Source organism: Megalobrama amblycephala, linkage group LG8 (assembly GCF_018812025.1).
Source record: "Megalobrama amblycephala isolate DHTTF-2021 linkage group LG8, ASM1881202v1, whole genome shotgun sequence".
Classification (NCBI taxonomy): Eukaryota; Metazoa; Chordata; class Actinopteri; order Cypriniformes; family Xenocyprididae; genus Megalobrama; species Megalobrama amblycephala.
The window spans coordinates 36,335,653-36,354,769 of NC_063051.1; the positions used below are offsets into that span (position 1 = coordinate 36,335,653).

Below are 19,117 nucleotides of genomic sequence, written 5' to 3' on the forward strand. Positions count from 1 at the left end.
TCATAATGCACAAAATCTTAATGGTTCTAAAAAAAAAAAAATGTTAAGAAATCTTTAAAAAAAAAATGTCTTGATTTTGGGGTGAAATATGAGCTGTTTGTGTTTGTGTGTAAATGTCACAGATGGACGTTTGTGTTTTTAGTCCATCAGGAAGGAAACGGTTTCAGGCTCGTTTGTTTGAACCTGTAAACACTAACGAGTGTGTGCGATTGATCCGGAGCGTCTGAGACGAACGAATCTCTCCTGATCTCCAGCATTAGTGACGTTCAGGAGGAAGTGATGTTTCTCTCAAGAGGAGAACCTGCTGTGAATGGTTGCTTCAGTCCGTCCGTCTCGTGTGTGTCGTACGTGTTTCAGTCCTGAGAAAACAGATGAAGCTGTGTGTCGTCGTATGAAAGGCCAAAACTGATCACCTGTCCAGTTCATCCACTGCTCACTATTTATTTTGCTTTCCTCTGGATCGGATCAGGACCTCGTGATTCTCACTCATTTTGGGTGTCAAACGGGATGTTGGGTTTCAGCCCGTGACGTCAACAGTTTCACAAGCTGTTTGTAAATTGTCAATCAAACATCACAGATTGTATTTAGATTATTTAAATGAAAAGAATATGTAAGCATTATACACTTGAAAATATACATATGTTTTAAAAGGGTGTTTGTTGTCTTGTTTTTCCATTAAAAAAAACACTTAATTTTTTTTACAGATCCTCGACATACAGGCTTGTAGATAGTTGCACATTTGCAACACTTTTTAAATAAAAACAATACTAAAACAAGTGTTTTATATTTCTGTGAAAGACTTTTCTAATAGATTAATCCATAAAGATGTCTACGGAAGAGGATTAGGGCCAAGCAATAATAAAAAAATAAAACCATCTTTTTGAAGTTGTTAAATTTTGAGAAAAAAAAGTTGAGATAAAGGGTTGGGAATAAACTCATTAAATTACGAGAACAAATTCGTTAAATTATGAGAAAAATGTTGTTAAAAGTCGAGATAAAATGTTATTAAAATGTAATTAATGTTAATAAAGTCATTAAATTATGAGAATAAAGTCGTTAAATTACGAATTTGTTCTCATTTTAACTTTTTTTCTCGTAATTTAATGACTTTATTCTCGTAATTTAACGACATTTTTCTCATAATTTAACAACTTTTATCTCGAGATGGTTTTATTTTTTTATTATTGCTTGGCCCTAATCCTCTTCTGTAGCTGTCAGTCCAAATGTTGTTCTTGCATTGATAGTTATTTATCCATTTTAGGGATTCCCTTCCCTTTTTCAGGAATCTTGCCACAAAAAAAGTGTATATATGTGTTATATATATATAATTACCTGCAAAAAAATAAAATGAATAGCTAAATTGCAAAATGTTTTGCTTTAATTGACATGATTTTATGAGCAAGATTGGTTAGACATTTAATAATCAAATTCATTTTTTATGGCACTAATCTTTAATGCTTGTTTATATAAAGAACTGGTTTGATGATTGAAAAGCTTCAATCGCATGAGATCAATGTGATAAAATCACTGAATGCATATTTAGTTGCTTTAAAGTGTGAAACATGTAAACAAATCTTGAAAAATCTATTATTTTAGACATTTTTGTTTGAGAATGACAAAACAGTTAAATAAAAAATTCAAAGAAAATTAAAAAAATAAAATAATTTAAAATTAAAAAAAAATTAAATGAATAAAAAAAAACAAATCAAAAGAAAAATCAAGAACACCCCCCCCCCCAGAAAAATAAGAATAATGTAATCATAAAAAAAAATCTAACCAACCCCTCAAATACCAATAAAAATTATAATTGCCCCAAAAATAAGAATAAAGACTATCTAATACCTGAAAAAAATAAAATATCCAGTCAACTATTAAATATCCACCAAATAAAAGAATAAAGCCTCCCTGTTCTGATGAAGGCTCATTCTTATTTTCTTGTAAGGATAATTTGCATCAATTATTGAAACAAGTCTTTAAAAAATAAATAGTTTCAGATGTTTTTGATCATTTGAGGAAATAACAAAATCCAATAATCATTATTAATAATTTATTGAAGTGTGCAAAGATAGAAAACCAGCAAGGAATGACAGCAGAGCTGAAGCTGAGAGATGCACAGACTCTCAGAGGAAACATAAATAAACCTGCGCTGAATAACTGAAAACATGTTCAACACAATAATATAAAAACACGAGTATAAAAGAGTTTGTGTCGCGCTGCGTTCATCTCGCAGTGATTTTCTTTGAAACCCGACAAATTTTTGGCACAAGGTTCCATTTCTCCACATCCGACGGTGAAAACTTCTTCCTGTCAGCTGACTTCCTCTGTAGCCTGATCACAGGAAACACAAATGTTAGGGTTTTAAGATCAGCTCAAATTTATTCACACTACGGTTTACTGCAGGTTCACTCACATGACCAGCTTCTTGCGCTCTAAAGCTTTCCTGGTGGCGGCTGAGAGAAATCCCTTCACTTTATTATCCTGAAACACAGAGAAGAGACTCATGAATGATGCTTTAAACCCCTGACCTCATCATCGGTACATGTATTCATCCTGAACTGTCATGGCTCGGTGCATAAAGTCAGACACAGGGAATTCACACTCCAATCCAGAAGGGGGCGTGCAGTAATGCAACACTGTTTGCTAACCGCCACAACAAGAAAAAGCGCAGAAGACAACGGCGATCTATGCATAGATGTGTTTACATGCTTCAGTAAAGGACGATCAGTTCAGTTTCTCACGTGTGGTTTGAGTCGCCGGTCTCGGCTCAGCTCTCGGTCGCAGCGGATCATCTGCATGCGGTCGCAGGAGCTCGTGCTGAAGAAGATCTCGTGCAGCTCGTACCGTGCCGCTCGCAGCTGATGATGCAAACCAAGAGAGAGAGAGTCATGTGACCGTCATGAACCAGTGCAGTGTGTGTTCAGAGAGTCGTCTGACCTGCAGTGTGACGCGATCCTGCAGCATGAGGTCGTGTCGGCCGCCGATGGACGTCTGCCGCTGGAACGTCAGCAGGAACGTCTGTGTGTCCTGAGACAACACACACACACACACACACACACACGGCTGTGAGGTCACGGGACGCTTTACATGGAACCTGAAATCAAAACTCTTTATGGAAGATGTAGATATTATCCAGCAGGAACAAAATGTTCTAATCACCAAAAAAAACAACTAATCCTCCCCAAAATAATTAAAAATGTCTAATCACTCAAAGAAAATGAATAAAAATATTACCCAAAAAACATTCAACATAAAAGAATATATATTTTAAAACAAAATAGCCTAACCGTTACCCTCCTCCCCCCCAAAAAAACATCTAAATAAATAATATATAATTAATAAATAAAAAATATATATATATCTAATCACCCTCAGAAGATAAAAATATCTAATTAATAAACAAATAAAAATATCTGATTACCTCACCCAAAAAATAATATCACAAAATCGCAATAATAATAATATATTACACCAATAATATCCCCAAAAAAACCCATAAAAATATATATTACCCCAAAAATAAAAAAAATATCTATTTAATATATAAATAATTAAAAAACAAATTATTACCTGAACTAAAAATAAAACAATATCTGATCTGACCCCCAATTGTTTTAAAATATTATCTAATCACCCCCAGAAGATACAAAATACCTAATTAATAAAGAAATAAATATCTGAATACCTGACCCAAAAAACAATATCATCACCCCAAAAAGTCGCAAAAATATTAATAATATATTGCACCAATAATCTAATCCCCCCCCCAAAAAATTTAAAAAATCTTACCCCAAAAATAAAAAATATCTATTTGTTTGTTTAAGTTTTTTATGCCATGTTAAAAAATATCTATTTAATGTATAAATAATTAATTAAAAAAATCTTATTACCCCAGAAGATAAAAAATACCTAATTAATAAATTAATAAATATATCTGATTACCTGACCTAAAAAATGAGAATATCACTCCCTCCCCCAAAAAGTCAATAAATAATACAAAATAATATATTACGCCAACAATCTAATTACCTCCCCCCAAAAAAAATCATAAAAAATATATATTACCCCAAAAATAAAAAATAGCTGTTTAATATATAAATAATTAAATAAATCTTATAACCTGACCTAAAAAATAAAAATAAAAATAAAAAGGGGTGATCACACACCCCTCCAGCCAAATAAAAATTTTTTATCTAAATCATCCCCAGAATAGAAAAAATATAAAATAAATAAATAAATAAAAATATCTAATTATCTGACCCAAAAAGAAGGGAAAAAAAAGAATATCACCTGCCCTCCCCAAAAATAATTGTCTCAAAAAAAATATAAATATATAAATATTACTCCAAAAAAGAAAAAATATCTAGTCACCCAAAAAAACTAATAAAAACATCTAATGATGTGGAGGAGGTGGGAGCTCACCTTGATGGTCCTGATGAGCCGCGTCACGCGTTCTGTGCGCAGGAGTCGACGGGTCAGGAAACCCCTCGCCAGCGCCGCCAGTAGAGGGCGACAGGACGCCACCAGAGAGAGACAGCACTGCTGTGAGAGAGACAGACAGATGATGAGCACTCATCAGACTCACTGCCTTCATATCTATGTGTGTGTGTGTGTGTCGCACCCGTGAGGTGTGGAGCGCGTCTGTAAGCCCAGCGTGTGTGCAGACAGATGAGCCAAGGAGCGAGGTCGACGTGTCCTCCAGACGTGAGCCTGCGCTGGGACACGGGAAGGACACGCTCCGCAGGAACTGGTACCGCACCGCTAACGACTGATAGAGAGACCGAACCACAGTCAGACAGACAGGATGATCAATCAAAGACAATACAAGCATTTCACTTCCAGATGAGCTTGTGTTTTTGGGTGGAAAGACTGAATGATTTAGTGTTTTAGAAACAGTCTCTTCTGCTCACCAAGACTGCATTTATTTGATCAAAAATATGGTAAAAAATATGAAATATTATTACAATATAAAATAACTGTTTTCTATGTGAATATGTAGAAAAGTGTAATTTATATCCAGTGATCAAAGCTGAATTTTCAGTGTCTTCAGTGTCACATGATCCTTCAGAAATCATTCTAATATGATGATTTGCTGCTCAAGAAACATTTTTCACAAAAATATGAACTGTTTTCAACATTGATAATAATCTTAAATGTTTCTTGAGCATTAGAATGATTTCTGAAGGATCATGTGACACTGAAGACACTGAAAATTCAGCTTTGATCACTGGATATAAATTACACTTTACTATATATTCACATAAAAATCAGTTATTTTATATTGTAAAAATATTTCACAATTTTTACCGTATTTTTGATCTAATTAATGCAGCTTTGGTGTGCAGAAATAGTTAAGTTCAGCTTCTGTTTTTATTGTTTTGGCAACAAACAATCCTGTCGTGCCAATAAAACACTTTAGAATGACAGAACGAGAGAATACAAATGAAAACAGGACAGAAGGATGACATAAGAGGGCACGTGGAGGTGAAGAGAGAGACGGTTAGGTGTGTTCAGGCACTTAAGATCAGCGGCTCATGAATTAAACACAATTATCCTCATTTTCTGTGTCAGTTCCCACAGTGAACACACAGACGGGTCATTAATATAAAAACATTAAAGCCAGTTCGATGCATAAATTAGAGGCAGTAATTAATGGCGTGAGCAGCTACAGGACCTGAAGGAGAAACGTGTGAAGCTTCGGCTAGAAACTAAACGAAACGTTTCCACAATCCTCTGGGCAGTTTCAGGTCTGATCATAGAGTCCGACATGCGTGTGCTGGTGAATGATTCAGTTAGAGATGTAATATATACCAGTGATCAGCTGACAGAGACAGACGAAGCGTACTTTCTCTTTAAAATCCACATGACATCATGAAAATCGAGACTCTTAAAGGCACAGCAGCTGATCTGCATGCGATCACGTGACTGATGCTCACCTGCAGTAGTTCCTGCTGTCGTCTGCACTCTTCCTCCATCAGAGCCGTCACCTGATCCTCCTGCGTCTGCGCAGACGACTGCAGCACTGATGACATCACTGAACACATAAAGAACGGCACTGAATGTCACAGCGCTTATGATGTTTGGGAACGCAATGTGCAGAAGGAAGCATGTGACGTCTTTATGAATGGATCATTGAATCGCTGACTCTTTAAAAAACAAAACACTGATTCATTCAGGAATAAAACACTTTGTTTGGAGCTATTTTCCTTGGCGAAACAGCAAAAATCTACAATATAGTATCTAAAATATTGTATAGAATCATATAGAATATATCATATTAGAAATAAGTCATATTTTGCCTCAATATATATAGAATTTCAGGCTCATTCTAACTACATTCTACTAGTCTACATCAGATCACACCGTAAAAGTGTGCACTATAAAAGGCATGTTTTTTGCAAAGAGAGTGACATACTCAATGTCAGCCCTCTGGTGCTCTTCGGTCTCTTTTGAGCAAAACAAATTGTTACGTTTTGATTTTTTTACTTCATCAGACTTAATATGAACCCTTTGTGACTTCTGTTGCACTTGCAATGATTCCAAAAAGGTTAAATGTTATATTATATATATATATATATATATATATATATATATATATATATATATATATACACACACACACACACACACACAAATACAAAAATTCAGAGAATTTACATATCAGCAGCAATGCAGAATTGTTTTTTGTTTTTTTTATGGATTATTTGGATTATTGTATATCTACGGAAGAGGATTAGGGCCAAGCAATAATAAAAAAATAAAACCATCTCGAGATTAAAGTTGTTAAATTTCGAGAAAAAAGTCGAGATAAAATGTTGAGAATAAAGTCATTAAATTACGAGAAAAAAGTCGTTAAATTTCAAGAAAAAAGTCGAGATAAAATGTTGAGAATAAAGTCATTAAATTTCGAGAAAAAAGTTGTTAAATTACGAGAACAAATTCGTTAAATTATGAGAAAAAATGTTAAATTTCGAGAAAAAAGTTGAGATAAAATGTTGAGAATAAAGTCATTAAAGTACGAGAAAAAAGTCGTTAAATTTCGAGAAAAAAGTCGCGATAAAATGTTGAGAATAAAGTAATTAAATTTCGAGAAAAAAGTCACGATAAAATGTTGAGAATAAAGTCATTAAATTACGAGAAAAAAGTTGTTAAATTACGAGAACAAATTCGTTAAATTATGAGAAAAAATGTTAAATTTCGAGAAAAAAGTTGAGATAAAATGTTGAGAATAAAGTCATTAAAGTACGAGAAAAAAGTCGTTAAATTTCGAGAAAAAAGTCGCGATAAAATGTTGAGAATAAAGTCATTAAATTACGAGAAAAAAGTCGTTAAATTACGAGAACAAATTCGTTAAATTATGAGAAAAAATGTCATTAAATTATGAGAAAAAAATTGAGATAAAATGTTGAGAATAAAGTCATTAAATTACGAGAAAAAAGTTGTTAAATTACGAGAACAAATTCATTAAATTATGAGAAAAAATGTCGTTAAATTTCTAGAAAAAAGTCGTTAAATTTCGAGAAAAAAGTCGCGATAAAATGTTGAGAATAAAGTCATTAAAGTACGAGAAAAAAGTCGTTAAATTTCGAGAAAAAAGTCGCGATAAAATGTTGAGAATAAAGTCATTAAATTACGAGAAAAAAGTCGCGATAAAATGTTGAGAATAAAGTCATTAAAGTACGAGAAAAAAGTCGTTAAATTTCGAGAAAAAAGTCGCGATAAAATGTTGAGAATAAAGTCATTAAATTACGAGAAAAAAGTCGCGATAAAATGTTGAGAATAAAGTCATTAAAGTACGAGAAAAAAGTCGTTAAATTTCGAGAAAAAAGTCGCGATAAAATGTTGAGAATAAAGTCGTTAAATTACGAGAACAAATTCGTTAAATTATGAGAAAAAATGTCGTTAAATTTAGAGAAAAAAGTTGAGATAAAATGTTGAGAATAAAGTCATTAAATTATGAGAAAAAAGTCAAGATAAAATGTTGAGAATAAAGTCATTAAAGTACGAGAAAAAAGTCGTTAAATTTCGAGAAAAAAGTTGCGATAAAATGTTGAGAATAAAGTCATTAAATTACGAGAAAAAAGTCAAGATAAAATGTTGAGAATAAAGTCATTAAAGTACGAGAAAAAAGTCGTTAAATTTCGAGAAAAAAGTTGCGATAAAATGTTGAGAATAAAGTCATTAAATTACGAGAAAAAAGTCGTTAAATTATGAGAACAAATTCGTTAAATTATGAGAAAAAATGTCGTTAAATTAAGAGAAAAAGGTTGAGATAAAATGTTGAGAGTAAAGTCATTAAATTAAGAGAAAAAAGTTGTTAAATTACGAGAACAAATTCATTAAATTATGAGAAAAAATGTCGTTAAATTTCGAGAAAAAAGTCGTTAAATTTCGAGAAAAAAGTCGAGATAAAATGTTGAGAATAAAGTCATTAAATTACGAGAAAAAATTCGTTAAATTACGAGAACAAATTCGTTAAATTATGAGAAAAAATTTCGTTAAATTTAGAGAAAAAAGTTGAGATAAAATGTTGAGAATAAAGTCATTAAATTATGAGAATAAACATTAAATTAGCGAATAAAGTCATTGAATTACGAGAAAAAAGTCGTTAAATTACGAGAACAAATTCGTAATTTAACAACTTTTTTCTCATAATTTAATGAGTTTATTCTCAACATTTTATCTCAACTTTTTTCTCGAAATTTAACAACATTTTTCACACAATTTAACGAATTTGTTCTCGTAATTTAACGACTTTTCTCGTAATTTAATGACTTTATTCTCAACATTTTATCTCGACCTTTTTCTCGAAATTTAACGAGATTTTTCTTGAAATTTAACAACTTTAATCTCGAGATGGTTTTATTTTTTTTATTACTGCTTAGCCCTAATCCTCTTCTGTATATATCTGGATTATTTAATTATATTATATTTAGAACTGTCAATCGATTAAAAAAGAATTAATTAATCGCACATTTGTTCTGTAATTAATCGCGATTAAGTTTTTAATATTTTTATACTGTAATAATTTTACAGTTACTCAAATTTAATGTAGAAACAACTTAAAGATGGTATATTTTAAATATTTGTTTAATGGCATCTTTTTATGAATGAAGGCATGTGATGTCTCTATGAAATTGATTGTTTTTAAAAGCGTTAAACTGGAAAAATTAATCGCATGCGTTAACGCGCTAACTTTGACAGCACTAAATTATATTGCAAAAATTGTGGAAACAAATCGATCTTATTTATTGCCTAAATATTACTTAGTTCCATAAATTTCTCTCATAATACAATATATATTAAATAAAAAATATTGTTGAACAAAAATATATAACTGATTTTACAAACAAGAAAAACTACTGTGGGGAGTATGAGTGTGACCCCTAAATAAGGAGCACTACAGGGTTAAAATACGAGCAATTACGATATTATCGTTTACCCATCGCAGTCATACCTCTAGGCGTGCTGGACCGCTCTCGTCCGGGAGTGAACACTTCGCCCTCGTTCATCAGGAGCCTCCGTTTGACACGAGACACACACTCGTGACCTCCCGTCTCAGGGGTCAGCTGCGTCCACAGGCTGGAGGGGGCGTCGACATCGTAAGACGAGCCTATCAGAGAGCTTTCTGCTTCATCTGAGTTTTTTCGTTCAGAATGATTAGCGGTTTCGGTGAGGACTCCTACGATTGAGTGACTGGTTTTGGTTTGGATCGAGTTTGGGTTCTCTTGACTTATCCCACAATCCTCTTCCTGGACCGTTTCATTGAAAGTGACCATGGAGGGTTGTTTAGTGCCATTATCGTTTGGACTTCCTGTCTGTGAAAGCGTGAGCGTCGACTCCAGGTCTGAGATCAGCGCTTTAAGGCTGGACAGATTTAGCTCAAGCTGAGCGATCTGCTCTGTTTGCGCCAACATCATCCCTCCATTATTCGACGAGCCGAGGATGTTGGCATCAGCCGGAACGCTCGGCTCAGACTCGCTCAGAGCTTTCCGAACCGGACCGGGAATCCTGCTGGCCTTTTTGGTGCAGCGCATGGGACTTAAGCAGAACTTGGGCGTGGGGATGTTAGTGAATCTCTTACCCGCTGCTGAGGAAGATCTGGAGATGCTGACCGGCTTCTGTTTGGAGACATACAGAGATCTGGCCGTAACAGGAAGTGCTGTGGACGTGGCCTGAGGAAGAGTGTCAATCTGAGCGTTATCTTCATCATGAAGGCTTTGATGGTCCTTCCTCTTCTCTCTGGCTTTCCTCAGCTCTGTCTTACAAGTCTGTTTGGGAAGGAGTTCCTCGTTCTCCTTATCGGACAGACTATGCTCGGCTGCGGCTTTGGCTTTGGCTTGACTGCGCAGCTGACGCTGACGCCGCCGGTACTCTTGGGATTTCTTTAGCAGGTTTTGAAGGCTCATTCGATACGGACCCTCATCCGGGTCAGATGGAGGGTTCACCAGTTCTGTAACATTTTCTGAAGGCAACACAACATCCTCCTCCTCTAAGAATGCTCCATCTACTGGAGCGTGACTGATTATGTCACTTCCTGTAGTGGTCGGTTGTGTCGTATCTAAGGGGACGGCTCCAGCCGGTCCCCCATCTCCTTCAATCCAGCTGGAGTCACAGGTGACGTCTGTGTTGTCATTGGTCACATATCCCGATGACATCATCATCATCATCCGGCTGTGAGAATGATTGTCAGGTGCGTCATTCGTTCTTTGAGTTTTGTATCCAATGCCCTCAAACAGAACCGTGATCTGCGATTCGTCCTCTGGAGAAGCTCTCAGCTGATTGGCTGATTGGCCATCGAGAGCGGTTGACGTGAGCGGAGCGGATGAGATGATGTCATCACTCTTGTATGTGTGTCGTTCAGCATCACTGATAAACTGACACACGGAAACAATGTGAGGAAGACAATCCATTTTTATTAGGAACATGAATTAAAGGTGCAGTAAGCAATTTCTGAATTTCTGATTCTGATCACACCAGACGCGAATGAAGCGTTAAAGGAACACTCCACTTTTTTTTGAAAATAGGCTCATTTTCCAACTCCCTTAGAGTTAAACAGTTGAGTTTTACCATTTTTGAATCCATTCAGCCGATCTCGGGGTCTGGCGGTACCACTTTTAGCATAGCTTAGCATAGTTCATTGAATCTGATTAGACCGTTAGCATCCTGCTCAAAAATGACCAAAGAGTTTCAATGTTTTTCCTATTTAAAACTTGACTCTTCTGTAGTTACATTGTGTATTCAGACCGATGGAAAATGAAAAGTTGCAATTTTCTAGGCCAATATGGCTAGGAACTACTTTTCATTTTCCGTCTATCTTAGTACACGATGTAGTTGGAAAATGAGCCTATTTTCAAAAAAAGTGGAGTGTTCCTTTAAGCGCGAGTGATTTACATGTTAAATCAATGCAAAGACGCGAATAGAGATCCAGCGGCGCAAATGACGCGATTCGCGCGAATGAGGCGCCGCAAATTGAGAGTTTCGGGCATTTGACGCACGTAACTCGTGATTCGCGCAAATTGAAAAATCTGAAAAATTTCGCGCCACGTTAACCAATCAGGAGCTATCTCTAGTAATGACGTAATTACAACATAGCGAGCGAAGGCAGAAATCCGAAACAACAACGGAGGACAAAACATCTTTAGTCCCGCCCTCAAATTCACAAACGTTTTCTCAAAAATCACTTACTGCACCTTTAAGAAAGTAAATTTGATGTCAGCTGTTTTGATGTATGATTTTTAGAATGAAGCTTTAATAAAAAGCAGCATGATATATTTATTAACCATTAAATAAACATAATAATCAGCATCAGGTCATATGAAGTGTCTCAGAAACTCACGCTGACGTGAGACTCTTCCTCTCTCCTCTTCTTCATCATCATCAGACTCATGGCTGTTTCTCTCAGTCGTCTCATCTCATCTCTCTGCTGCTCATTCAGCTAACAAACAAACACACATTAGCATATGTGCATGTATAATGAGAAGATATGAATATGATGAAGATGCTCATACCAGAGGAGGAAGGACACGAGCTCCATGAAACACGATAAGTGACGATGGTCTCTGCGAGTCGTCATCATCATCTTCATCATCATCATTATAATGACTGTTATAAAGTCTCTGAATAAAATCTTCATAACTCTCCATGACACTGAAACACACGAAAACATCAAATTGAAGCTGTCATGACACGATAAACAGAGTCAGCTCTGCTCATATATGGTTAAAATCTTCTAAAACACATTAATTAAAGTTTATAACCATGTAAAGCATAAGCAGAAAAGATAAATCATATTTCTAAGCGTTTTACCTGGTGTGTGAAGTTAAATCTTTATCATCATGTCTGTTTACACTCGACTGCTTCCGCTTACAATAACGACCGTTAAAAACGGACTGGAGTTTCTCATGATTTGGATCCGGACTGACAAAAGCAGCGTCTGTTCAAATCTAAACAACATTTCAACGTATAATTTACAGATAACATTTATTACTAAGCTATTATTCTATTAGAGATTTCGGAGCAGTTTGTCAGTAAAACAAATTCATTTTAACCACATTCTGCTGAATGTTATCCAGGCCACGTTTTACAGACCTCCCGACCGGTCCCAACGCACGCGCGAAGCGCGCTATTCAAGCGCTGATAATCGCGGGAAAGAGACTCTACTGCCCCCTAGAGACAGGGATGAACGGATTTCGCCATTATTACATGATCTTTCAGCAGAACAAAAGAACACAAAGACGGTGTTTTACAATCAATATTATTAGGATATAACAAAGCCTGTCTCAGATAGAAAGTGAAGTGATTCTTAGAAAATTGCGATCTCACATTTTAGCATATTTTAAAAATTTTTAAATCTCATATTTCAAAAAGATAATGCAAAATCATTCACAAAAAATCTTATGTGTTAAATATGTATATGTTAAATAACATTCATCCTACACCTTTATAAGAATAAAAAAAAAAAATTATATATATATATATACATATACATATACATATATATATATATATATATATATATATATATATATATATATATATATATTTTTTTTTTTTTTTTTTTTTTTTTTTTTACTGCACTCAAAAACAGCAATTTCTAGTTGATAAAATATTTCACAGAAAAGATGAGTATATGTTCATTATAGACATTTCTATTACTTTTTGAACACAACAGAAGATATTTTAAAGCATGTTTGTAACCAAACACTTGATGGACCCCATTGACTTAAATAGTATTTTTTATTTTTTTTCATACTATGGAAGTCATTGGGGTCCATCCAATGTTTGGTTTCCAAGATTCTTCAAAATATTTTCTTTTGTGTTCAACAGAAGACAGAAATTCATACAGGTTTGAAAAAAATTGTGGGAGAGTAAATGACAGAATTTTAATTTTTGGGTGAACTATCCCTTTTTTAATGTTCTCTGAAAGTTTAAAACATCAAATTATTATACACTTTATGCAAACATTAAGGGAACATTCCATTTTAACATTTTCTTTCATTCTTTTTCAAGTTGTCTGGATTACTTTTTACAGTTTACTGTTAAAATTAAAACATGGAAGAAAATTTTTGATTATTCCTTAAAAAAAAAAGAAAAAAGTATTGATAATAGTTTTTTAGTATTATTATTAGTGTTAGTATTATTATTACATTGAAATGTAGCAAAATTCTACTGTACAACAGCAATTTCTGTCACATATATATTTCTGAACTTTTATTTTGACGGGTTGTCGTGACGACCTTTGAGTTTTTGACCTTTTGACCTGTGTTTATGATATATGCAGATGATAAATTCTGTGACATTCCGCGTTATATAGTAAATTACATTTTTATGACTGGATTCCGCATTTCCAGCCATGTTTTCCATATCACGGAAATGGGAAATCACTACTCACTACATGTTGTACCATCAAATGAGACGTTACATCATAACAAACGTTTTTTTTTTTTTTTTTTTTTGGAAAAAGCCATAAATCTTCAGTTTATTTCCATTTACAGTGATTCAATGCTAGTGGTCATTTATTAGGAGAGTTAAGACACAGATGAAGATGAGACTCAAGTGAGGGACTCCAGAGAGGAAATGACATCAGTGATGGTCAGAAACACTGGTAAAGCGTTGGTCTGCGAGGCAGAAGTAAACACAGATCTGTCTGCATGTCGCAGCACCTAGACGTCCCTCATGACTCTGTCATGTTTTACTAATGTCAGGCCAAAAATACGCCCGCCGAGAGCTGCTTCAAACTAGGTCATCTGCTACCTTTCTTTCTCTCGCTCGCTCTCAGCCTCTCTTTTCAGGGTCCATGGAAAAAAAAATAAAATAAAATGTGGCAATGCTATTCATGGCACACCTAAAAAAAGGTTTTAATTCAGGAATATTTCTTATGCATGTTAAATTAGGTCAGACACACTTATCAGAAAAAAAAATCCTCACAAACCAGGTCTGTTTTTCAAAATGTATTTATTAGTCATATACAAAATAAAGTAAGCTGTATATCAACAAACATACAGTATATACATCAATAAATTAAAGGACGCCCCAGACTGACTGATACAGTTAATTTCATCATTATATACCAATACATTATATTACTTATCTACAAATTGCAAAAGTACAATAACTTAGTTGATAAATACTTACAATTAAATGGACTTTCACGGTATCTATATTTCCCATACAAAGAACTATGATATCTTAATTTAATACACCCCATACAGAAAAACAATTTTTTTTAGACAAAAAAATCCATCGTAATAAACTCACAGCAATTTATAGCTTGACATTTCTGACCGTTTACACCAGAGACAAACTGTCTGAACAGCTTGTCGAGTCGCTGAGGGGGGAGAAAAAGTTGGGAAAAGGGGGGGAAATCCAATATTATGAAGCGATTAAAATAATGTTATTTCATCTTTAGAGAACGTATGTTTCAGGCTGCGACCAACGCCAACAATAGTGCTAAGATATACAGGAGATTTCCTCGTTTTAATCGATCTGAAAGTCACAAATCTAGAGGAAAAGTCACCAAAAAAAAAAAAAAGATCCGTTAGCAGCGCGATAAAGAGTTAATGATTGACACCTTTTCAAACAGCGAAAGCGCGCCAAACCTGACGTCAAACCCTAACGGCAAACGGAAGAAATGAACTCTTTCAAGATCGTTGACTCGTTTTTCTTCAACCTGAAATGAAACATCTTAATGCGTGTCCCACGAGGCCCAGGAAAGAGAGAAAAACGTCTGTTGGGAAGAGCAGAAACACATCGGGGCATGACAAGAACGAATAAAAGTCAAGATAATGTGGAAGTCTGAGAGTTTGCGGGAGAAGTAGGACAAAGCCTGCAATTCAAAGGTAGTTCAGGCTTTGCCCAGCAACAGACCGGACGCTTGGGAGCGTCTCTGACCTCCGATTGCATTCGTTAAAGGCCTGTTCACACCAAGAACGATAACTATATTTGCGTCCACACCAACGAATGATAACGGTCTGTTTATTGTAAGCTCACGCGCTGCGGTTTCAAAGTGTGTACAACATGTTTTTGCTGTTCTTGTTGCATTTACACGGCTTTAACCAGCAGAAGTCCTCAGCATGCTATGTTTGGAGTGTGAAATCGATCTAATCTAACAGTGAATTTAGCTGAAGAAGCATATTGGAATAAAAACAATGCCTTTTTCTTTTTAACTTCAACGGACTCTAGCGCTGGATACTTGAGGTAATTTTATTTTACACTGTTTGCTAGCCTGGCATAATTATCTCATTGTTAATATTCATAACTAATTCCAAGAGTATGACCGATTGTTTTCCATATATACATGTTCTTTAAAATATCCTTGAGAAGGGGGTTTGACTTGTTAAACAGTGGTGGCTTTTTCTGGACCTCGGCGACGGCCATTTTAAAAGCCGCGAGCACTAAATTAGAATGGATTCTGATTGGCTGTTAGTGTTTTATCGTTCAACAGCTAGAAAAAAAAAATCGTTCAGAAAATGATCCCAACGATATTGTTTCTCTGTATCGTTATAGCTGTGAACAGTGCCATTTTTAAACGATTTTTAGAACTTAATATTTATCGTTATCTTTATAGTTATCATTCTCGGTGTGAACCAAAGTCCCCTTAAAGGCCAGAACACACCAAGCCGACGGCAACGAACTAGTGGCGACGAAAGCAGACTGTGGGGTTGGCTCACGTCGGCAGCGTCTGTGTCCAAAGTTGCCCTGACACACCAAACCAACGCTAAACAGCCGACGGCCAAGTAGCACGTCTGTTCTGCGCCTGCTTGAGATGAAATGCCTTTCCGTACCAGCAGGTGGCAGTATCTGAACAGCCAATCAGAATGATCAGATGGACCGCCGAGCTCTGACGGTGATTAAAAGCCGACGAGGACCAACTTCAGACGACGGTGCGGAACACACTGAGAAAACTTAGTCGCCGACGAAGAAAAACTGCCCCGACGGCCGACCGTCGGCTTGGTGTGTTCCTGCCTTAAGACAAGTCATTTCACTCGGCGGCCATCTTTGAAATGCCTCTCGGGCTCTCTTGTGCCTTATTTCGAAGGCGCGCATCTGACCGTTTCTATAGAAACCGGTGCTTCTAACGGCTGCTGCAGTGACGCGATGATTTTACCAGTCGGCGATTGGCTCTTATTTAGAAGGCGGGACTTATTCCGCCATATTGTGCGTTTCACTTTCTCCCATTTAAAACGTTAGGAGTCTTGTGTTATTCTATAGTCTTTGGTGTGAACGGGCCTTTAGAACTACAAGCAGATCGGAATGATTTTAGAGAGATTCCACCATGTGTGAGTGTTTTGGCTGCAACCAGGATTGTCTTACTTCACTGTTAAGAAGCGAACGGCCTCCTGGGACACAGCACTGTTTCTAACAGGGGAAAAAAAAAGGCTCATTCAAATGAAAATATAGACGTTAAATGCTCAGTTGCAAAGCCCTTGTTGGGTAAATCTAGACGGCAATCGCTTTCTTTTTTTGCAGAAATGCTGCACTTTTACGACAACTTCAAGGACAGAAAACTATTCCTACCGAGAGGTCGTGACCCCTCCCTACCGCCAGCTGATTTGCATATAGGATCACAAGTCACCACGACGACCATAACGACAACAAGCCACTCCTCCTGGAAGAGAGATCGGAGAACATCATCAGGAGCGTCATTATTGGGCAGTAGTGCTACCTGACACACGAACACTTCAACGAAAATCACATCGTCATCATCATTGTTTGCGAGTAAACTAGAAGTATTATTATTTTTTTGTCTTCAAAACCGCCTATACAATGCCGGACACGCCACAAAACCGCTACCATTGGTTACGAAAGCAATGCCGAGATGGAGCAAAGACTTTGTTACAAAACGATTTCACAGATTAGCCAGTCAGAGGAAGTTATTTCTGTTGATTTACATCAATAAAAAAAGAAAAAAACCCTGTCGTACAATTATACCCACAATGAATTGGTTCTTAAAATGCCAGATCTGTGCGGTGGGACCGGACTGGGTGAAATCACTGAAACGTCATCAATGAGAAGTTCAGATCTTTTGAAGCAGATGTGGCCTGTTGAGATTGTCACAAGATTAGACTCTTGTGCTGTAGAGTGTTAATGCTGCGTTCACATCATATCGCAATTCCTGCCGATTCCGAGAAGTACAAACACTGTTACAAACGTTTTTGTAACTGTGACGTTAGAGCTGCACAATTCTGGATAAACCGAGAATCACAATTTTGATTCTGAACTAAGCAAAATAACGTAATTTACTAGAGGTTCTAACAAAATGTTAATAGCTGCAGTCTATTTAAAAAATAATGAATTTTAATTTATATATTTTTTTAAATCCATTTGAATGAATGATTCAGTGACTCACTCAGACTTCACTTGTTTCATTGCTGGATGAATCAGCATTTGAATGATTCAATGACTCACTCATAAAGACCTCATTTGTTTCATTACTGGATGAATCAGCATTTTTGAACGAATCTCTTGAATGACTGATTCAATGACTCACTCATAAAGACCACTTGTTTTATTACTGGATGAATCGGTGCAATCACGATCTTTTAACAATTAATCATGCAGCTCTATGTACGGAAGCATTTGCAACTTGTAAAATGTAATTTTATTGTGTGCATTATTTTAGCATGTGCAGTATTTCGCTGACACATTTAACGTTATACGCATTGCAATAGAAACAATTTCACAGTCCAAGGATGGACAGAATATACAAATTGTAACATAATTATGTTAATAAGTCTCATTACTAGGGATGCACCAATGTATTGGCCAATAATCTGTATTATTTTCACTATCGGCCATTGGCCAATTGTTTAAAAACAACCAATAATCAGGGCCGATTATATTCTGTCAATCAAAAGTTGGCGGAAAAAAACGACTACATGCTGTGTGTGAAGACAATCTTGTGTTGAATTTAGGGCTGTCAAAGTTGACATGACAATAACTCATTAACACTTAAAAAAATAGCGGTGTTAAAGCAGGCTCTTTTTGACCCTATAAATCACCTGTAGTTCAAGCCAAGGTTGCCAGGTCCGTGGTTTTTCCCTACACCAAACCTTATTTGTAGCGCCTCTCATCCAATAATTGCAAATATCTTTGTGCTTGTTACTTCTGATAAGAAACAAAGACTCAGCTTTCTAAATTCTGTCCATTTTACCACGAAATCCAAACCAAAAAAGGCGTTTTGGCGCACTTAAATGTGATCGTGACAGATCGAGTCTTTTCTTCCACTTTTCAAAAAACATGAATGAACATCAGAATGTATGTTTAAAGATACAGTACAACTTACTGAAATGAATCATGTCTTGCGTAATCGATCAATCAATGTTTAAAATGCGGAAATTATTATATCCGAAAATAAATAGCAGTTGAATACAATAGTTTGGGCTCAGTTGTTAATTTTAACCTCTAATATTATAGTAACGTACCAAATGAGAGGGTTCCCTGTATATTTACAGCATTAGTTGGGAGAGACTATCAAACTATATTGGCATCAGCAGATATTCTAAATAATCGGTATCGGCGGAGAAATTTAGTATCTGTGCATTTCTAATAATTACGATTGAGACATGAACGCAGCATTACAACAGTTCTGAGTTTTACATCTTTTCCTAATGAAGAA

General features: G+C 35.7%; 1 protein-coding gene across 2 annotated transcripts; it reads right to left on the reverse strand.

Annotated features, from left to right (window-relative positions):
• Window positions 1-2,033: 2,033 nt before the first annotated feature.
• Window positions 2,034-12,598, reverse strand: si:ch73-100l22.3 (centriolar coiled-coil protein of 110 kDa). 2 transcript variants are annotated; one of them, XM_048200926.1, is made up of 11 exons: window positions 12,307-12,598; window positions 12,009-12,147; window positions 11,837-11,935; window positions 9,455-10,874; window positions 5,934-6,031; window positions 4,619-4,765; window positions 4,420-4,536; window positions 2,935-3,024; window positions 2,739-2,855; window positions 2,411-2,478; window positions 2,034-2,328 (listed from the first exon to the last, which is right to left on the reverse strand). In XM_048200926.1, the coding sequence occupies exons 2-11, from the start codon at window positions 12,141-12,143 to the stop codon at window positions 2,220-2,222; spliced, it is 2,400 nt and encodes a 799-aa protein (XP_048056883.1). In that variant the 5' UTR covers window positions 12,144-12,147; window positions 12,307-12,598; the 3' UTR covers window positions 2,034-2,219. The 2 variants fall into 2 exon arrangements, with proteins under 2 accessions (XP_048056883.1, XP_048056882.1); XM_048200925.1 differs by having other exon boundaries at window positions 4,420-4,539.
• Between the last annotated feature and the right edge of the window lie 6,519 nt (window positions 12,599-19,117).